General features: G+C 41.5%; 1 protein-coding gene across 6 annotated transcripts in view; it reads left to right on the plus strand.

Annotated features, from left to right (window-relative positions):
- kif13a (kinesin family member 13A) overlaps positions 1-22,740 on the plus strand; it is a 263,604-nt gene that overhangs the window by 178,463 nt on the left and 62,401 nt on the right. For all 6 annotated transcript variants that reach the window (XM_072283575.1, XM_072283577.1, XM_072283576.1 and 3 more), the window contains exons 16-22: positions 11,821-11,996; positions 13,218-13,428; positions 14,287-14,449; positions 18,059-18,205; positions 19,187-19,336; positions 19,575-19,739; positions 22,027-22,200. In XM_072283575.1, the coding sequence (XP_072139676.1) occupies positions 11,821-11,996; positions 13,218-13,428; positions 14,287-14,449; positions 18,059-18,205; positions 19,187-19,336; positions 19,575-19,739; positions 22,027-22,200 (1,186 nt within the window). The remainder of the gene's footprint in view (positions 1-11,820; positions 11,997-13,217; positions 13,429-14,286; positions 14,450-18,058; positions 18,206-19,186; positions 19,337-19,574; positions 19,740-22,026; positions 22,201-22,740) is intronic.

Raw genomic sequence — 22,740 nt, forward strand, 5'->3', positions numbered from 1 at the left:
TGCCGTGCACTTGCATCCTGCAGTATTTTAAGTGCAGTATTTTAAAATCAAAATGGAAATTGTGCTTCCTTTGTGAGGTACAAAAGGTTCCGCCTCTGAAATAATTGAGAGGCTGAAAGATTTCTGTTGTCTCAGTTATGTGAGGAATTTATAGAGCTTCCAGACCTTGGTCACTTTACCTGAAAACCCACCTTACTGCTGCAGCAGTTGTTGAAGGGGAACTTGTACACAATGAACGGAACTGTATCAATCTGCTGGAGGAACTGAGCGGGTTAAGCAGCCACCTGTAGGAGGAAAGGAAATGTCAGCCTTTTGGGCCTGAAACCCTGCATCAAGGAGGATCCAACAGTGGGAAAGAAGTTCACCTTGAACCTTGTAGGTCCTTTCACTCAAATCGTTAGAAGGTCCATTAGCCACTGATGCACAAACTATGTCTAACTCCACTCACTCAGTAGATATCTATGGTTTGAATAAGGTTGCTGTGTCTTGATGGACAATTTTGATTGGAAACTTTGACAGTTCATTCCCTCACAGATCCTGCTTGACCCACTGAATTCATCCAGCAGATTGTTTCTTCAGATTCCAGCATCTACAATCCTCTGTGTCCCCTTCTGAAACCAAACAATATGTCTGCGTTTAGAATACAGGGTAAATAATAGGTAAATAATAACATTTGAAGTGTATTCTGACTGGCTGCATCACCATCTGGTATGGGAGGGGGGTTGGAATGGGAGGATGGTTCTTCACAGGATCGGAGTAAACTGCAGAGAGTTGTAACCTCAGTCAGCTCTATCACAGGCACTAGCCTCTGTAGTATCCAGGACATCTTCAAGTTCTTGTTGGCGTTCTTCATTAAGGACCCCCGTCACTCAGGACAGGCCCCCTTCGCATTGCTACTGTCAGGATGGTGATAGAGAAGCAGAGAAGCCTGAAGACACACACTCAGCAATTCAGGAACAGCTTCTTCCCCTCTGCCATCCAATTCCTAAATGGTCACAGGACCCATGATCACAACTTCACTACTTCTTTTATTTCTATTTTTGTACGAATTTAATTTAACTATTATATATACACACACACACACTGTAATTCACAATGTGAATTTTTCCTATTGCATTGTACTGCTTCCGCAGAGTTAACAAATTTCTTGATGTATGCCACTGATATTAAATCTGCTTCTGATCCAATGTGCCACCTTTTCAAATTAGCGCCCTTCACCCATTCTGCACATTTCATTGAAGTGATCAGGTTAGTACAATTTAAAGAAGAGATTTTGGATCTGAGGTCTCAGACTAGGCTGCTGGAAATCTTCTCCCTTTCAGTTGCAACAAATGATGAAGGTTGTGAAAAATAAGTACAATTAACTGTGGAGCAAGAGAGCCAGTGGATGACTGTACCATCCAGCATTCAAGGCCTGCTGTTTGAGGCAGAAGGTTGTGGGCACATAAGAGGGCTAGGCCACTGAGCCAGTGATGTGAGTATAATTGCAAATGGAGCACAACACTACCCAAGTTATTGTTGCATTGGAAGTCCCTGGTGGTACCCAAATTGCCCAAAGTCCGTTGTGGTTTCTAGACTCTTTATAACTCAAATGACTAACTTTGCTCAGTGATGGTCCTGTTGCCAGAAAGTAATTAAAAACTGCAGAACAGCCAACTAGAATGAGCCAAAGGACAATGGGAGCAGATAAATCAAATGTCTTTTTTGTTGCCATGTTGTCGAAGGAATGTGACACTGTTCTTATGGCGACCATTTTGTGAACAGGGATGGCTTGATCAGAGCAATTCAAAATGGATACAATATTGATAATCTGCTGAACCAGAAATCATTTCCAAATAAGAAGCTGTTTATTTGGTTGAGTAGAAATGGCAGACTTACAGAAAGAACCTGAGAAAGATGTGGCTCATCTGGCTAAGTAGGGATAGAAACATAGAAACGTAGAAAATAGGTGCAGGAGTAGGCCATTTGGCCCTTCGAGCCTGCACCGCCATTCAGTATGATCATGGCTGATCATCCAACTCAGAACCCTGTACCTGCCTTCTCTCCATACCCCCTGATCCCTTTAGCCACAAGGGCCATATCTAACTCCCTCTTATATATAGCCAATGAACTGGCCTCAACTGTTTCCTGTGGCAGAGAATTCCACAGATTCACCACTCTCTGTGTGAAGAAGTTTTTCCTCATCTCGGTCCTAAAAGGCTTCCCCTTTATCCTCAAACTGTGACCCTTCGTTCTGGACTTCCCCAATATTGGGAACAATCTTCCTGCATCTAGCCTGTCCAATCCCTTTAGGATTTTATATGTTTCAGTAAGATCCCCCCTCAATCTTCTAAATTCCAGCGAGTATAAGCCTAGTCGATCCAGTCTTTCATCATATGAAAGTCCTGCCATCCCAGGAATCAATGTGGTGAACCTTCTTTGTACTCTCTCTATGGCAAGAATGTCTTTCCTCAGATTAGGGGACCAAAACTGCACACAATACTCCAGGTGTGGTCTCACCAAGGCTTTGTACAACTGCAGTAGTACCTCCCTGCTCCTGTACTCGAATCCTCTTGCTATGAATGCCAGCATACCATTGGCCTTTTTCACCGCCTGCTGTACCTGCATGCCCACTTTCAATGACTGGTGTATAATGACACCCAGGTCTCGTTGCACCTCCCCTTTTCCTAATCGGCCACCATTCAGATAGTAATCTGTTTTCCTGTTCTTGCCACCAAAGTGGATAACCTCACATTTATCCACATTAAATTGCATCTGCCATGAATTTGCCCACTCACCTAACCTATCCAACTCACCCTGCATCCTCCTCACAGCTAACACTGCCGCCCAGCTTCATGTCATCCGTAAACTTGGAGATGCTGCATTTAATTCCCTCATCTAAGTCATTAATATATATTGTAAACAACTGGGGTCCCAACACCGAGCCTTGCGGTACCCCATTAGTCACCGCCTGCCATTTTGAAAAGGTCCCGTTTATTCCCACTCTTTGCTTCCTGTCTGCCAACCAATTCTCTATCCACATCAATACCATACCCTCAATACCATGTGCTTTAAGTTTGCACACTAATCTCCTGTGTGGGACCTTGTCGAAAGCCTTTTGAAAATCCAAATATACCACATCCACTGGTTCTCCCCTATCCACTCTACTAGTTAGATCCTCAAAAAATTCTATGAGATTCGTCAGACATGATTTTCCTTTCACAAATCCATGCTGACTTTGTCCGTTGATTTCACCGTTTACCAAATGTGCTGTTATCACACCTTTGATAACTGACTCTAGCATTTTCCCCACCACCGAAGTTAGGCTAACCGATCTATAATTCCCCAGTTTCTCTCTCCCTCCTTTTTTAAAAAGTGTGGTTATATTAGCCACCCTCCAATCCTCAGGAACTAGTCCAGAATCTAAAGACTTTTGAAAAACTATCACTAATATATCCACTATTTCTTGGGCTACTTCCTTAAGCACTCTGGGATGCAGACCATCTGGCCCTGGGGATTTATCTGCCTTTAATCCCTTCAATTTACCTAACACCACTTCCCTACTAACATGTATTTCCCTCAGTTCCTCCATCTCACTAGACCCTCTGTACCCTACTATTTCTGGAAGATTATTTAACTCATCCTTAGTGAAGACAGAACCAAAATAGTTATTCAATTAGTCTGCCATGTCCTTGTTCCCCACGATCAATTCACCTGTTTCTGACTGTAAGGGACCTACTTTTGTCTTAACCAATCTTTTTCTTTTCATATATCTATAAAAACTTTTACAGTCAGTTTTTATGTTCCCTGTCAGTTTTCTGTCGTAATCTTTGTTTCCCTTTCCTAATTAAGCCCTTTGTCCTCCTCTGCTGGACTCTGAATTTCTCCCAGTCCTCAGGTGAGCCGCTTTTTCTGGCTAATTTGTATGGTTCTTGTTTGGAATTGATACTATCCTAAATTTCCCTTGTCAGCCACGGGTGCACTACCTTCCCTGGTTTATTCTTTTGCCAGACTGGGATGAACAATTGTTGCAGTTCATCCATGCAACCTTTAAATGCTTGCCATTGCATATCCACCGTCAACCCTTTAAGTATAATTTGCCAGTCTATCTTAGCTAATTCACGTCTCATACCTTCAAAGTTACCCTTCTTTAAGTTCAGAACCTTAGTTACTGAATTAACTATATCACTCTCCATCTTAATAAAGAATTCCACCATGTTATAGTCACTGTTACCCAAGGGGCCTCGCACGATAAGATTGCTAACTAACCCTTCCTCATTACTCAATACCCAGTCTAGAATGGCCTGCTCTCTAGTTGGTTCCTCGACCTGTTGGTTCAAAGAACCATCCCGCGTACATTCCAAGAAACCCTCTTCCTCAGCACCGTTACCAATTTGGTTCACCCAATCTATATGTAGATTGAAGTCACCCATTATAACCGCTGTTCCTTTATTGCACGCATTTCTAATTTCCTGTTTAATGCCATCCTCAACCTCACTACTACTGTTAGGTGGCCTGTACACAACTCCCACTAGCGTTTTCTGCCCCTTAGTGTTATGCAGCTCCACCCATATCTGATTCAGGGAGAACAAATAAAATGACATGAGGCATAAGTCTAGAGGAGGAGCAATAAAGAAATACTGCTTGTAGCTTTGGGCCAGATCCAGTGAAAAGCTGGCACAGGCTCGCCAGATATGCCTAGGTCAGTGAAATTGAAGCTCAATATTTATATCTGATGAAAGAGGGTAAGAATGGAAGATTTGGGGAGTAGAAGCAGCCAAATTCTGAAGGTCAACACTTGGTGAAGATTCCATTGGGATCAAGAGGAACACTAGCCAGTGGAACTCTTATTTCCGGATGAAGCCTTTTCTGTTTGACCGTTCAGGAAGTGTCGGATAAAAACTTAGTGGATGTCTGCATAGATATTTAGAATTATGTGCTTGTTGTCAACTGATCCGGTAAAGCTATTTGTCAGTTAGCACAGATTCTCTCTGTGCCTAGCCTGTCATTGTTGAGGGTAATTATAGGCAACCATCTGCTTCCTGGTGACAATCCAGAGCATCCATTTTCATTGCTCTTCTCTCGAACAGCAAACTGCTCTCTCTGATTAGGGTAACTGGAATGTCACTGAGATGCCAAAGACTTTGAGACAGTGCAGGATGAAACCTCTTCCAACAACTGCAGGAAGGTTGAGGCCACTTGGCATTGAGGATTTAACCTGTCTCTGAGTTGTAGAATTCCAGTGTGAAGTAAATTCAGACATTTTCAACTCCTTTCATCTTGGATCTTGGACAAGGGTTCATATTATAAAACTGAATTTAATTTAATCTTAGTGCATGAATGGCTAATGGACATTGTCATGATGGTTTAAATGGGCTTAATGCTCCTGAGAACTAGAATTAGGTTTATTATCACTGAGCATGTCGTGAAATTTGTTTTTTTTTTTTTGTTGTGGCAGCAGAGCAGTGCAAGACATTTTAAAAAATGGCTATTCGATGCAATAAGAAACAAAATAAATAGTGCAAAAGATGAATAGTGAGGTAGTATTGCATGGGCCACTCGGAAATGTGGTAGTGGAGAAGAAGAACCTGATCCAAAACACTGAGTATGCATCTTTATGTTTCCTATACTGTCTTCCTGATGGTAGTAATGAGAAGAGGACAGACTGGGGAACTCGTCTAGCGAGGCTTTATGGGTGGAACTGAGAAATAAGAAAGGTATAACCACATTAATGGAGCTATGTTATAGACCATCTCAACAGTCAGTGAGATTTAGAGGAATAGATTTGTAGAGGGATCGTAGACTGTTGCAAGAAATATAAGATTGTTATAGTAGGTGACTTCCAGGGCTCCCACACTGTAAAAGGACTAGATGGGATAGAGTTTGTCAAACGTGTTCAGAAAAGTTGCCTTAATCAGTACATAGAAGTCTCAATGAAAGAGTGTGGAATACTTGATCTCCTATGAGGGAATGAGACAGGGCAGATGACAGAAGTTTGTGCAGGGAAACGTTTTACATCTGGTGTTCATGGTATGATTCATTTCAAGTTAATTATGGAATAGGATAGGTCTGATCCTCAGGTTGAGATTCTAAATTGGAGTAAAGGCCAATCTTGTTGGTATCAGAAATGATCTGATAAGTGTAGATTGAAACAGGCTGTTTTCCGGCAAAGGTGTTCTTGGTAAGTGGGAGCCTGTTAAAAGTGAAATTTTGAGAGTACAAAGCTTCTACGTGCCTATCAGAATAAAAGGCAAGGATAACAGATTTAGGGAACCTTGGTCTTTGAGAGATATTGAGACCCTGGTTAAGAGATAAAAGATTGTGTGCGGCAGGTAGAGGCAGGTGGGAGGTACTTGAGTTTATAAGAAATACAAGAGAACACTTCAGAAAGAAATCAAGAGGGCTAAAAGAAAGCAAGGTGAAGGAGAATCCTAAAGGCTTCTATAGTTATATGATGAGCAAAGGGATTATAAAGGACAAAATTGGTTTTCTGGAAAATCAGAATGGTAATCTATGCATGGAGCCAAAAGAGATTTGGGAGATCTTAAATGGATGTTTTTGCATCTGTATTTACTTGGGACACAGAGTCTACAAAAGTGAGGCAAAGCAGCAGTGGGGTCATGGACCCTGTTCAGATTGCAAAGGAGAAGGTGTTTGCTGCCTTGGAGCAAATCAGGGTGGACAACTTCCTTGGGCCTGACAAGCTGTTCCCTAGGACACTGGGGAGAGGCAAGTGCAGAAATTGTAGGGGCCCTAGCAGAGGTATTTAAATTATCCTTAGTGACAGGTGAGATACCAGCAGACCAGAGGGCAGCTAATGTTGTTCCACTGTTTAAGAAAGGCTCTAAGAATAAACCAGAAAATTATAGGCCGGTTACCCTGACATCAGTGGTGGGAAGGTATTGGAAGAGGTTCTACGGGACTGGATATGTGATAATTTGGATACACAGGGACTGATTAGGGGTAGTCAGCATGGCTTTGTGCATGGTAAGTCATGTCTAACCAATCTTATGGAGGTTTTCAAGGAAGTTGATGAGGGCAAAGCAGTGAATTTTGTCTACATTGACTTCAGCAAGGCATTTGACAAGGTCCCACATGGGAGGTTGGTCAAGAAGGTTCAGTTAGTTAGAATTCAAGATGAGGTAGTAAATTGGATTAGACATTGGCTTTGCGGAAGAAACCAGAGAGTGGTAGTGGATGGCTGCGTCTCTGACTGGGAGGTCAGTGACTTGTGGTGTGCTGCAGGGATTGGCACTGGGCTCGCTGTTGTTTTTCATCTATATCACCAATCTGCATAATAATGTAGTTAACAGGATCAGCAAATTTGCAGATGGGACCAAGATTGGGGGTGTAGTGCAGCGGTCCCCAACCACCGGGCCGCGGCGAAACGATATGATTTGGCGATAGGAGTCAGCTGCACCTTTCCTCATTCCCTGTCACGCCCACTGTTGAGCCATTACGCACGCGAGATCATTACCCGCGCGTCATCCATGTCAGCGCGGGAAGGAGATCAACTCTTCGAGCTTGTAAATGACGGCGGGCTGGAAAGCATGTTTGACATAACATGTCTGCTGGCATTCCGGATCAAAGTCAAGGCTAAAAATCCTGAGATAGCCACGAAAGCACCGAAAACGTTGCTTCCATTTCCAACATATCTCTGCGATGAATGTAACGAAAACTAAATTGCGGAATAGACTGGACACAAGGATCCCCCTTCGAGTATCGCTGTCTCCCATCACCCTTCGATAGGACCGTCTTGTTGCAGGAAAACAAGCCCAGAGCTCCCACTGATTCAGCGATATTGGTGCGTTGCAATGATTTTATATGTTCATACGGGGAAAATATGCGCTGTATGTTTAATATCCAAATGTTACTTAAAATGTTATGATGCTATTATAAGTGACTTATATAACCATGTAACTATTACGGCATGGAAACAGGCGATCTTGCCCCTTCTAGTCCGTGCCGAACGCTACTCTCACCTAGTCCCACCGACCTGCACTCAGCCCATAACCCTCCATTCCTTTCCTGTCCATATACCTGTCCAATTTTTCTTTAAATAATATCGAACCTGCCTCTACCACTTCTACTGGAAGTTCTTTCAACACTTACTTCAAGCTCCCCGTCCTCCCCTGATGATTGACTTATCACTGTATTCATGCGAGGAAAATATACGCTGTGTGTTTAATATTAAATTTGTTAGATAAACCCTTTTAGAAACGAAATTGAGTGTATTAGCCACTTATTACCAATATTCCGGTTGTGATTAACACCCCCCCACCCCCCCACCCCCGAACAGAATCGCCGAAAACGGTTTGCAGAGAATAATATCGGCAGGTACACGCATGCTCAGGTCACGCATGAGCACTGGTGCCCGCGCAAGGCTTCATGGTCATTGTAGTCTTTCTCGGGGTAAACACTACTCTTGTCTGTTGGCAACCCTACCGCACCCCCCCTCCCCCTGGTCGGCCGATCCGCAAGAATATTGTCAATATTAAACCAGTCCGCAGCGCAAAAAAGGTTGGGGACCCCTGGTGTAGTGGACAGTTAGGAAATCTGTCAAAGCTTGCAGTGGGATCTGGACCAGTGGGAAAAATGGTCGGTGAAAAGATCTGAAAAATGGCAGATGGAATCTAATGCAGACAAGTATCAGGTGTTACATTTGGGAGGACCATCCAGGGCAGGTCTTACACAGAAAACAGAGGGACACTGAGGAATGTGGTGGAACAAAGGGATCTGGGAATACAGGTCCATAATTCCTTGAAGGTGGTGACACAGGTAGATAGGGTTGTAAAGAAGGTTTCTGGCATTTTAGCCTTCATAGATCAAAGAATTGAGTACAGGAGTTGGGATGTTATGTTGAAGTGACCAATTTCCAGTTCTTGGGTGTCAATATCTCTGAGGATCTCTCCTGGATGCAACATATCGATGCAGCTACAAAAAAGGCATGACTGTGGCTATATTTCATTAGGAGTTTAAGGAGATTTGGTTTGTCACCAAAGACACTGACAAATTTCTACGGATAATTCTAACTGTCTGTATCACTGTTTGATATGGGGGGGGGGTGCGCTACTTCACAGGTCTAAATAAGCTGCAGAGAGTTGTTAACTTTGTCAGCTCAATCATATTAGCCTCTGTAGTATCCAGGATATCTTCAAGGAGTGATGCCTCAAAAAGGCAGCAGCCATCAATAAGGACCCCCGCCACCCAGGTCATGCCTTGTTCTCATTACTGTTGGAAGGAGGTACAGAAGTCTGAAGGCACTCACTCAGTGATGCAGGAACAGCTTCTTCCCCTCTGTCATCCAATTTCTGAATGGGCATTGAACTCATGAACACTACTACTTCTTTATTTCTATTTTGCACTACTTGTTTAATTATTTAATATATGCTTTTCTTTCTATTTTTACGTATTGCATTATACCGCTGCTGCAAAAGCAACAAATTTTATGACATATGCTGGTGATAATAAACCCTATAATGATTCTGAAGTTGTATAAGACATTGGTCAGGCCTCATTTCTGTGGGGTCTGTGCGCAGCTGGTTACAGTTGACTATGACTATGACTATTTGGAGTATTGTGTGCAGTTTTGGTCATCTACCTACAAGAAAGATGTAAATAAGATTGAAAGAGTATAGAGAACAAGGATATCGCCAGGGCGGAGGACCTGAGTATAAAGAAAGATTGAATAGGTTAGAACTTTTCCTTAGAACCTTAGACCATAAGATATAGGAGCAGAAGTAGGCCTACTTCTAGGAGGAGAAAAGATTGAGGAGAGATTTGATAGAAGTATACAAAATTATGAGGAATATAGATGGAGTAGATGCTAGCAGGCTTTTTCTACTGAGCTTGGGTGAGAATACAACTGGAGATCATGGGATAAGGGGGAAAGGTGAAATGTTTAAGGGGAAGATGGGGGGAAATTCCCTCAGAGGATGGTGAGAATGTGGAATGAGCTGCCAGTGCAAGTGGTGGATGCGATTTCAATTTCAACGTTTTAAGAGAAGTTTGGATAGGTACACGGATGGGAAGGGTATGGAGGGCTGTGGTCTGGGTGCAGGTCGATGGGACTAGGCAACTTATATGGTTTGGCATGGACTAAATGGGCTGAAGTGTCTGTTTCTATGCTGTAGTTTTCTATGACTCTATGATTCTAAGAGGGCTTTTCCCAGAAGGTGAAGGTTCTTAACAATGGATATCCTCAATATTCAGGAGGCTTTTGACCATGATGGCTGAGCTTTCAACCATCTGCAGTCTTTTTCATTCCTGTGCCTTCATACTAGCGGGTCATGCAGCCTTTCAGAATGCTCTCCACAGTATATCTGTCAAAATTTGCTAGAGTCTTTGGTGACATGCCAAATTTCTTCAAACTTCAAAAGAAGTACAGATGCTGCCATGTATTTTTGTGATAGATCCTCTGAGATGCTGACTTGAAACTGCTCCACCTTTCTATTGCTGACCCCTCAATGAAACTGGTGTATGTTCTCCTGACTTTTCCTTCCTGAAGTCCATAGTCAATTTCTTGTTCTTACTGACGTTGAGTACAAGGTTATTGTTGCAACGATCACTCAAGCAGTTGATCTTTCTCACTCCTGTACATCACCTCTGAGATTCTGTCCACAGTAGTGGTGTTACTGACAGACTTGTAGATGGTGTTTGAGCTGTGCCTAGCCACACTGTCTTGAGTGCAGAGTGAGAAGAGGAGTGGGCTAAGCATGCATCTTTGAGGTACACCTGAATTGCTTGACGGCGAGAAGATGTTATTACTGATCCACGCTCACTGTGGTTTCCCAATGAGGAAGTCTAGGATCCAGTTTTGGAGAGAGATGTAGAGGCCCAGTTTTGACGCTTGTTGTTTATTACTGAGGGGTAATGGTATCGAACATTGATCTATCGTCAATAAACAGCAACAATATATATTAATGATCTCCAGGTGGTCCAAGGTTGATTGTGAAACTGAAGAGATTGCATCCACTGTAGACCTATTGTAGGCAAATTGCAGCAGATCCCGATCCTTACTCAGGCGGGAGTTGATTCTAGCCATGACCAACTTCTCAAAGCATTTTTTCACAGTAGATTTTTCACTGGCTGATGCTTGTTGAGTCAGCCCACCCTGCTCTTCTCGGGTTCTGGTATATTGATGCCCTTTTGAAGCAGGCGGGAACCTCCAACAGCTGTAGTGAGAAATTGAATGTGTCTTGGAACACTCCAGCCAGTTGGTTGGCACAGATTTTCAGTGCCCTGCCAGCTACGCCATCGGGGTCTGAAGCCTTGCGAGAGTTCACTTTCTTGAAGGATGTTCTGATGTCAGCCTGATTACTGAGATCACAGGATCACCAGTTAATGTGGGGATTTGCACAGGGTGTAGTTTTTTTTCTCCCTCTACTCTCTCTAATGATCTGAGAGTGGAAGAGCCTGCTGGGCTCAAGGACAGCTTCTGTCCTGCTATTATCAGAACGTTGAATGTTGAATTGTGCAGAAAGATGTTCTCTTGACCTCAATCTACCTCGTCATGACCTTTGCACCATATTATCTACTTCACACTGTAACTGTGACTATAACTGTGCAACAATATTCTGCATTCTGTTAATTCTTTCACCTTTGTTCTGCATTGATGTACTTGATTTATTTAAATTATCTCTGTGGAAAACAAAGTTTTACCCTGTATCCCGGAACACATGACTACATTAGGCAAATTGTCATTGAGTGCAGCTTCATGGGACACAAATTCAGGATATTCAAGCTAAAACAGAGGTGAATTCTACTCGTTGGCTAAATAGTGAAAGTGTCATTATGTAAAGTGTGCTGTAGGAATGAAATCAATTCTTTTTACATAAATAGAATTAACCTACCTATGAGGAAGAGGAGAGACAAGTTAAAAGAATATGAGTTTGAGACATATCGAGAAGGTGCTACAGAACAGGACATGGAGACAGCGAGTGAAGCTTCATCAGAACCAGAGTATAATTACGAGTTTGCACAGATGGAGGTCATGATGAAAGCTCTCAGCACTAATGGTGAGTGGGATTAGTTTTTAGTTCCGTGCTCTCCTGCCATGTTTTGTCACCCTGCAACTTTAACCTTCAATCTCTTTGAATTATGGAGGACAGCACGTGTATAAATGTCTCTCTCCAGCAGACTTCATCATGATCATTATGACTCCAGTATTTCAACTACTTTTTAATGTTTCTTAATTGTACATACGATTTTTTTGTGTTCTATCACTGAGCAACAGTGAACTGTCTGATTGGTCTATCAGAGTTCTCTTTGGGAACTAGTTGACTTGATCAGCATTTCTGATCTGGCTATTGTTCACGAATTGCACTTAATAAAAAAACTGGGTTGATTTCAATATTGATAATAATTGAAACATTAATTGAAATGTGGAACTATATTTATTATTGATAATAATTAGCCGTAGCTCCAGGACACCATTTCATGCATCATCAATCTATGGGCCGTAACACTCATGTACTTGAGCTATGTTATTAATTTTTCTGTCTGTATGTTTGACTGCTTTCATAACCATATGCACTATATGTGCTTTGTGCTGTGTATGACTGTTGGTGTTGTGTTTTGCACCTTGGCTCTGGAGAAATCCTGTTTCACTTGGCTGTATTGATGTGTGTAGTTGGATGATTCTTGAACTTGAAACTCATAATGTCTTCCAAGCAGTTGTGTCCTGCCAGTTTTCCTCAGATTTCTTGATAAGAGATTATATCCACTAATTTAAGCAGCTGCACCATCACATGATCTGCCACCCACCACTTGGTGGGGTCTGTTTCTTGTGTGTTCTTTCTAGTTTTGGCACTTGGAAATGTTTTTTTAGACAAGGCGGGCCCAAGAAATACATATGGGGTCAGTGAACTACTTGGGTGTGATTTGCATTTTGCCTTGATCTAGTGTCTGTCGAGCAGGATGACATCTCTACCATAGAATTCCCCTACTGGAATGACAGCCTGGACTTCCTGGTGAACTCTAGAACAGAACTTGAACTGACAACTCCCCTGACTCAAAAGACCGGAGCATGATTACTGAGACCAGATGTAGCAACTTTAATGAAGTTTCTAAAAAAATAAATATCCATGTATTTTGAATAAGTAGAGGAGTTGCTGTGATGCTCTGAACTGGTCAATAGGAATTGGTTTTGTATATTTTAAAATATGTTACGTAGAATTGTATTTTCACAACAATTTGTTGCAAACTGTTATTAATTGCCTCATGGTGTGCATTTGCAGATCCTGTGCAGAATGTTGTGCAGATACTTGAGAAGCAGTACCTCGAGGAGAAACAAAATGCACTTGAGGAGCAGCGGCTAATGTATGAGCGTGAGCTGGAACTCCTTCGCCAACAGCTGTCACCAGACAGGCTACATCGGCACAGCATCGAGAGATTCTCTTATACCCCTCAAACTGCACAGCAAAAAGTGAAGCTTTGGTCTGAGGAGAGGTATGACTATCCAAACAAAACGGGGCAAGTTGTTCTTGCTTAATTATACATAATAGATTACTTCAATTTCTATGACTCCCTGTCCACCCCCATAACCCCACATGCACACGCACGCACACACCTTATAAAACCTTCTTGAGGCAATTTCAGCGCCTTCATGGTGGTAAATGAATGTTTTGCCTTTTCAGTCTCAAAAGTATTGAATGATGCTGGAAAGGTACAGTACATACTGTGAAACATTTTTTTTGCTTTCATTTAATATTATTTATTTTCATTATATACATAGTTTTAAAGTCAAAGTAAATGTTATCATCAAAGTACATACACGTCAGCATACACAAACTGAGATTCATTTTCCTGCGGGCATACTCAGCAAATCTATAGAATAGTAACGATAACAGGATCAACACAAGAGTGCAGAAGAGAAACTGTGCAAATACAAGTATAAATAAATAGCAACAAATAATGAGAACATTAAATAACAAGATAAAGAGCCCTTAAAGTGAGATCTTTTGTTGTGGGAATATCTCAATGGACAGAGCCTGATGGTTGTGGGGTTAATTTGTCCCCTTGTAAATGAGTCTAAATCCTGGAGCTTCCTATCCAGTGACACTATGGGAGTACCTTCCCCGTAAGGTATGCAAGGGACTGAGGAGGTGTTCATCACTATCTCCTTGAGGACAGTTAGGAATAATTGATGAATACTTGCCTTTCCAGAAATATCATATCCTGAAAAATGAGTAATTACAAGTGATTCATAACCAAATAAAATCACCAGCTGGAGTCGGTTTTCATCTGCTGGAATCAATAAACTTAGTGGGAAAGGAGAGGAATGTTGATTCATTTTTTCTGTTGTAGGGATCAACTGTTCCGTCACAGTCTGGCGAAGTTGAGAGAGCAGATAGTGAGAGCCAATGCTCTAGTGAGAGAAGCAAATTTCCTGGCAGAAGAGATGAATAAACAGACGGATTACCAAGTAACACTGCAAATCCCAGCAGCAAATCTCAGTGCAAACAGAAAGGTAGGCAGATTCTATGATGTTGCTTGAAAGCTGATTATTTTAAGGTAGCAGCATTTGTTTTACTTGTCAATTATAATGGGCTGTTGGATTGTTAAGTTCATCTTTTCTTTTGAAAGTCAACCTGTTGGGAGGGGTGGATTTTGTTTGTGATTATTGCAAAATTCCAGCTGGTTCACACACGTCGTCAGAGAAGTGAATCTGACATTTCGGTTTATGCAACCGCCACGTGGCTTTGGTCCTGTAGTATGCAGTCAGTTCTTCCTGCACCACAAGTGGCTGCAATTGCCAAGTCAGTTATAAAACAACTGCTGCAGTAAAGTTCGAGCAAATTCACTATGAAAGTCTTCTGAGGATCGCAGGTAGTTGATTATGATAGATTGCAAAGTTCCTTGAGGGTGTCGTAGCCGGGGGATGTAGAAGGGATAAGCACCCACCATCTATTAAATGCTCCCAGTGGAGTGCATCTCAAATAGCCTGTGACAACCAAGTCGTGTTACTGGCCTTTATGTGTGTTCAGCTACTAAGCCCGCCAAAACTATTTCTACTGACTGGAGACGGGGCAAAGGCGGGTTACTGGCTCCTTAAAGTCAGTTGCTTCGGGTAGTTGAGGCTCGTCAGCAGTGGTTGGCAGCTTATCTAGGGGAAGGAAAGCTTCGATCTCAAACCTCCGCTGCCTTGCATCTATACCCACTCATCTAGATGCCTTTGGGAGTAAACCTTGAGGAAAAATCCAGACCTGGAGTCCCTAAGGCAGTCCTCTGTTGAGTTCAACACTGACTGGCAACTCCTGCTGAACTGAATTGGCCTCTGCTATTTTGGATTCATCATCTGCATGGAGAGGGGGAACTTCATATGACAGTAGAGCCACATACCACAAAAGCCAACATTTTTGCAAAACTTTTTTGTTTCTTAATCATCCTGTTCTTCCACCTTGCGAAGAAATGGCTTAATTACCCAGTCCAGAATTTCCAGATTGTTCAAATCCTTATATCGATTCTGAAAATCCTCCTTTGGTGACTGCAGGTGTAAGCAGTACCCTTGCAAATCACCGTCTTTGAAAGAGAGTGGCATATTTTCCACACAGGATAACTGTGAAAACATTCTTCTCCCAAAGTTTTGCTTATCTATTTCCGGTTTTCGAATAAAAATGGACACTTTTTGCCTGGATTAAATTGAAATTCTCACCCTGTACTTTCATGTTTAGCATGTTCGTTTTGTCATACAGATCGGCTAGGTATGCCACATCTCCATATAGAAATTCAGTCTTGTTTCCCAAGTTGTTAATTTTGAGCAAAAATTCAACCACAGTGTCAGAGATCAAAGAAACATTTTAAGCAGCAGTCTTTTGACAGCCAAGGCGCTTCGGTGTGAAGAAGCGAGCATTCAGGCTCTTCATCGTTATCTCGGCATAACTGGTGAAATACTCTGCTATTTTAAATGGATGAGCTTTAATTTTGTTGACAGCAGATATTACAAGAGTCATGGTTGAAAAAAGTCGCTGGCTAAGGTGTTTGGCTGCAAGATGTTGACGATGAATTACACAATGGATGACAAACAGACTTGGGATTTCTGTTTTCATAAATGCCACTAAACCAGCATGGCGACCTGTCATATATGGTGTTTCATCTGTTGCACAAGAAATCATGTTCCTAATCGGAGTACTTTTATCCTCAATATACATTTTGAGCTCGTTGTAGATTGATTCATCGTTGATATTTGTTTTTAACTTATTTCAAGAGAATCCCTTCATAAACTTTTCCGTTTTTGATCAACTGTACATATGCCATGAGCAATGCCTCATTGTCTCGCACAGTTGACTCATCCAGTTGTATCCCAAATTCAGTTTTCTGTGACTCTGCGTAGCTGATACTCAATGTCTTCACTCATTTCATCAATACAACAAGCTACAGAGGTTATTGCTCAGAGGAATTGATTTCAAAATACTGATATCCATCTTGAGAACAGTGGTGAGCACTTCTGATACAGCAGGCATCATTAATGTTTCACCAATTGTATGAGATTTTCCACATTTTGGAAGTGTTATAAGAAGCAATGAGATCATTATCAAGCTCATTTTTAGCTTTCTTGGCAAATGACTCGAGTGTGCAACACTTTTCAAATGCTTCCTTCATCTTCTGGAACTGAGTAATACCATAAGTCGCCTTTTCAGGATTTCTTTTATGGACTGTTCCTGCAATTTTGATGGTTTCATAGCTTCATTAGACAGTACAGTGTTACAAATAAGACACATGGGGGTGCCGCTGATCTGATGGGAATGGAATAAAACCATATTCCAAGTATGTAACATTGTATTGATGCCGTTTCTGTAGTTTCTGTTTCTTAATAGGATTAGAATTCAAGGCTTCAACGCCTTCAGACTCTTTAGAGATCGCACCGTACATATTTACTCATCATAAACAGGGCTAAATTAAAATGAAAAATTGACACAAACTGGGAATGCCTATCGAATGTTGACGATATCAATGAATTGACATGGTTGATCAGGTCTCGTGCCTCAAGTTAGGGTGCCGCTTACTGCCCCCCCTCCCCCCCCCGATGACCTATTTCCCCTAACTTCCCCTTAGGACATGTAACCGTCCCCGATGGGAATCACTGCCCTAGACAGTTCAGTACAGGTAACCTGTCATGTTATGGAGAGGTTGCATTCCTGGAAAATGACCTGCTTTCATGATTTCCTGAAATGCAAAGCCTTGTCATCAGCACTTTCATTAAGAATGCACAGTGAAAAGGAATTTTGTTTTTATTAATTTACTTTTTTAAAAATTCACAGAGTAAATTTTATTGTGTAGCTCAAATTTCTGTGTTGTGATTTGTAAGGACAAATTTCTGTAACCTGAATGGCTCCATCACAGGTGTTCCCTGAATTTTATTCACAGGAGGTACATAGCTATTTTTCCTCAAATGCTTGCTCGAAAAACTACAGATAATTACTTCAAGAGAGGCCACATCAGTAGTCTGTAAATTACACAATGCAGCATTCAGTCCGAGTCTTACAGTAGAGAAATAGGCTTCTTGGCCAAGAATCCAGGCCAACTATTTAGTCTTGTACAAATCCCATTTGATTCCTTCCACATTCCTATCAACTCCCTGCTCCCCTCCAATCTCCACACTAGGGGCAATTTACAGTGGCCAGTTAGTCCACTAGCCTGCATGTCTTGGGGACGTAGGAGGAAACTGGAGCGCCCTGGGGAAACCTCTGCAGTCAGCGGGAGAAAATGTGCAAACTCTACACAGACAGAGCTGGAGAAATAGGGTCACTAGAGTTGTGAGCAGCAGCTCCACTGGCTGTGCATTTCTGCCACCTTTCCACTTGGTGTTTACTCCTTCAGAAGTTTGTGTTTTCCCACGATGTTTTGGCTCTAGTCTGTAATGTAGGCTCAGATCTTCCTCCTGTATACAAGTTCTCATGAATCTGAGCAGGCTCTTTCCAAAAACGTTTCTTTGTTTCAGGTGTGCTATGTTCAATGCATGTTGTATCTTCTCTTTAGTTTTCGTGTAGATGGGCAAAGGGGTGCAGCAGTTCTTCATGACAGCTTTCACTGATATACCGTTTGTTCCATGCTTTGAATCTGTTGTTCATCAAAACAGAGAGGAGCAATTGTAAGCGAATCCGCCATTCAAGTTCGACGCAGGGGAAAAGGTACCCAAGTGTGGGCAATTGAGAAGCTGGAGAACAAACTGATTGATATGAGAGATCTCTATCAAGATTGGAAAGAGAAAAACATGGTTGAATATGTGAGTGCAGGGCATACATAAATACAGAATTATTTGTGGGGGGGTGTGGAATGTGTAACATAACACATAGAATGTTGCCATTTACAAAAATGGTTATGCAGGGTTTAATGGTGAACAAATATGCTACAGTAAACAGTGCTGGAATATGAAATTTGTTTCCCGATTCCATCCACTGATGAATTTCTACCCCGGTGAAGCAGCTGGAATAATTCACTGTGCTGATTTACCAGTGGCTAATTTCCATGCTGGGTGACTTCTGTTAACAGCTCGGCAAACTGCAGGCTTCCCCACAACTGATTCTAGTTTATCTGGTGCTCAAATACGAAGACTTTGACTTTCACTATCAGTTAGGAATTTAGTGAATTGCGTTCTTCTGAGCTTTTAGCCTGCCCCTGGAAAGGTTAACAGATTACTGAGGCTGACATCCAGGCAGGGATGAGAACATGTTGTACTGCCACAAGCACAGTTTCTTTTCTGATTACAAATTCAACAAAGTTGCTGTGTGCTCTGAGTTGGATCTAGAATTGCCAGGGCCTTTGTTTTTAAGGAACATTGCGTGCTTATCCTATTTTATGTGCTTACTGGTTGTAAATTTGGTTTATAATTTTTCCCAGTATAACTCCACTAGAGTATTGATTGGTGGTTGAGCTCTTTGGAATATCAGAAAGCAATTTATTTCAGCTCGGGATAGTGGAACCGCCTCTAGAACCTGTTCTTGCACTATGAACAAGCACAATCCGGACCTTTGAACAGGACACTTGCCATTTAAAGTAGTTAGGTTACCTACTGAATAAATGAATTAGTGATGAGTGTATGATTTGGGTTTTATTTAAAGAAAAAAAATGTATAAAATGAAAACTGTTGCTATTAATGTGTTCAAATTTATCATTTAAAGTTCCATTTTCACTTGTTCCACTCAAAAATGAAGAGAATTTCAATTCTTACTAAATTGTTATGTTTTTCCCTTAAATCCCATTTAAGTACAATAAAATTCTCAGTAAGCACGGAGACCCTTTCTACGAACCCCAAGAAAACCATAACTTGATTGGTGTTGCCAATGTCTTCTTGGAATGCCTTTACCATGATGCAAAACTTGAGTATGCTGTTCCCATCATCAGCCAGCAGGGAGAGGTGAGTGTTGGCATAACATGAGCATTTCTTAAATTCTGCATCGATTTATTAAAGTTACACCTTTCTGTATTTTAGCTAAAGGAGAAATGTAATTGGATGTGTCTGCTTAGTTTCTGGCCAGTTGATTGCAAGACATAAAGCTTAGGGGAAGAATCAACATGATTTGCTCAATGAACAGAGAGAAAGTCTGAGGGAAATATGTAAAATGGTTAAATTTCCCCTATTGAATTGAATCCAGGTTGCTGGCCGGCTCCACGTTGAAGTAATGCGGGTTAATGGTGCGATTCCAGAACGTCAGGACGGTGGAGATGATTCTTCAGAGAACTCGAGTGAAAGTGGGAGCTGTGAAGTAATGGACAATAATGGTGAGATTGTGCACATGGCAAAGAAATTGACCTGCAGGGTAAGTGAGAATTACCTTCATTACCTTTGTAAATCCTTGGAATACTGGTTGACCAGTGAGGATTCTTTTAACATCAAATAAAGTTGAAGGGTGGGGGGGGGGGGAGAAACTTTCAGACTCATTGTTACATGTATCTTGAAAATTTAGAAAAAAGATCAAACAATTATATATAATTTTCCTAAACTTGACGAAGTTTTGATGGAAGAGGTTTCTACTTTCTAAATTTTTGACTTGTATAATGCTTGGCTTTTCAATCCACCATCCCTCCTCTACCATCGCTGCTAGTGCTTGGTTTTGGTTAAAATTAGAATGACCTGAACTGAATGTGAGAAGAGAGATTATGCTGACTGTTTTCCCAGCTGGAGCAGTGTACCTACTAACAGTCTTAAATTTCCAGTGAAGAGTGTCCAGTTCTCCTTAGCCAAATACAGACATGAGGAAGAATTTGAAATTAAAGTTGTGGTAATAGAGGGGGTTTTAATTGGGCGGAATGGTAGTGTAGCAGTTAGTGTAACACTATTACAGAGGCTGCGGCCCGGTTTCAACCCTGTATTGTAAGGAGTTTGTGTGTTCGCCCTGTGACTGTGTGGGTTTCCTCTGGGTTCTCCCAATTTCCTCCTGCATTCCAAAGACATGAGTTAAAAGGTGAATTGGTTACATGGGTGCAACTGGGCAACTTGGGCTCATTGGGCCACGAGGCTCTGTTACTGTGCCGTGTCTCTAAATAAATAATCGGAGTCACAAGGGACTGCACATGCTGGAATTTGGAGCACTGAACAATCTATTAGAGGAATTCAGCGGGTCGAGCAGTATCCGTGGGGAGAAAGGAATTGTCAATGATTTGGGATAGAAGTCTGACTCAGCACCTGAAATGCCGGCAATTCCTTTCCTCCCACAAATGCTGTTTGACGTACAAATTCCTCCGAGAGCTCGGTTGCTCTAACCCTAATGTATGTTAATTTGTATAGAAGCAAACTGAAAAACAACATGGAATTGTTGCTCCAATTACGGGCGATGTATTGAAAACTGGTGCGTACCAGGAAACCAGTCAAAGATGATGGACCTGAGCATGGATTTGCTGCAGATTTTACTTTCTCAGTTGACGAGATTATCAGTGAAACTACATTTTGATATTAGAATGGTGGCTACAGGAAGACTTAATTAAGTAACAGACTAGGTCCTAATTACAGAACAAAATTATTATCCACATATCTAACAGTAAATCCAGTTTTCCATTACAACAATGAGTGTATGCTATAACATAATTAGTGAAGTTCCTGGAAGTTGAATGTCGACATGTTGCATTCCATGTCTCTATTTTTGTCTGTGGTTCCCTGTTACACAATCCACATCCCTATTTACTGATTATTAGACCTCACTATTCTGTCCAGTACAATAGTTTGTACAGAGTGCGTTTTTCTCAGAGGGTAAAAGTAGAGGTATAGGAAGTCAGTGGAAGCATGCCAGGATGTAAGGTTAAGAGATGTTGGTGAAGGAGCAAATCTTTATTGGAGACTGTCGTTGGCCAAATTAAAAGTGGTGATGAATTAGCATGTAGGACAGAGATAGATGTGTGGTGGAGAGTACAGTATAGTGACTGGTTGCATCAAGGTCTGGTATGGAAACATCAATGTCCTTGAATGGAGAATCCTACAAAAAGTAGTGGATCTGGCCCAGTCCATCACAGGTAAAGTCCTCCCAACCATTGAGCACATCTACACAGAGCACTGTCACAGGATAACTTCACTTGCCCCATCACTGAACTGTTCCCACAACCTATGGACTCACTCACTTCATCTCATGTTCTGAATATTTATTGCTTATTAATTTATCATTCGTATTATTTCTTTTGTATTTGCATAGTTTCTTGTCTCTTGCACATGGATTATTTGTCCATCCAGTTGGGTGCAGTCTTTCATTAATTCTATTAAGGTTCTTGCATTTACTGTGTATGCCCGCAAGAAAACAAATTTCAGGGTTGTATATATGGTGACATAAATGTAGTTTGATAATAAGTTTACTTTGAACTTTGAGATTGTACAATACAAGAGAGAAAACGAGGAAGTTGAGGCACACTGGAGACATTGAGCTTCAAGGTAATCAAAGGCTTGCCATTACCTTTAGTATAGAGGTGGATAATATTCCAAAGATAAAATATTCACAGCAACTCAAAAGTGAAATTCTGAATTTAGAAATTAAATCTTTGTATGCATTGCTACTAGTAATTTCATTTTAATGAAGTTTGGGTCGATGAGAAGATTTTCAAATCATCATATTGTCTCAACAGGTAAAAATAAAAGAAGCAACAGGACTGCCCGTCAATCTGTCAAACTTCGTATTCTGCCAGTATGTCTTCTGGGAGCACTCTGAACAAACAGTTGCACCCCCAATGGTCAATCCAGACATGCCTTCGATCAAAAACAAGGCCGTTCAGTACACAGTGAAATTTGACCACAGTAAGGTGAGCAAGACATCACAGAGACATGCGGTCATACAGCCCAGAAACAGACTCTTGACCCACAACAGACATGTCAGTCTCTTGCCCGTCTCCACAAATCCTGCTTACCCACATTTGGTCTGCATCCTTGTATGCCTTGCCCATTTAAGTGTCTGCCAAATGTGGTAATTTTGTCACTTTCCATAACTTTGCCTGGAAGTGTCAGAGATACCAACCATTTTCTTATATTAAAAGAAAACTTAACTCACTGTTCCCTTTTTAAAAAATCCTCCTCAGACCTCACAGCTATGTCCTCCTGCCTTTGATACGCCTACCGCATGGAAAAAAAACTTTTTTATGTCCTATTTATGCCTATCATAATCTTATATATACTTCTGTCAGGACACCCTTCAATCTTCTTTGGTCCAGGAAAATCAAACACAGCCAATCCAATCTCTACCCATTGAATCTCCTCTATATTCTCCAATGCAAACACATCCTATAGTGTGGTGACCAGAACTGCACATTGGATATATACGAGGGCTGATTGATAAGTTCGTGGCC

The sequence above is a fragment of the Mobula birostris genome, chromosome 19 (genome assembly GCF_030028105.1).
Source record: "Mobula birostris isolate sMobBir1 chromosome 19, sMobBir1.hap1, whole genome shotgun sequence".
Lineage (NCBI taxonomy): Eukaryota > Metazoa > Chordata > Chondrichthyes > Myliobatiformes > Myliobatidae > Mobula > Mobula birostris.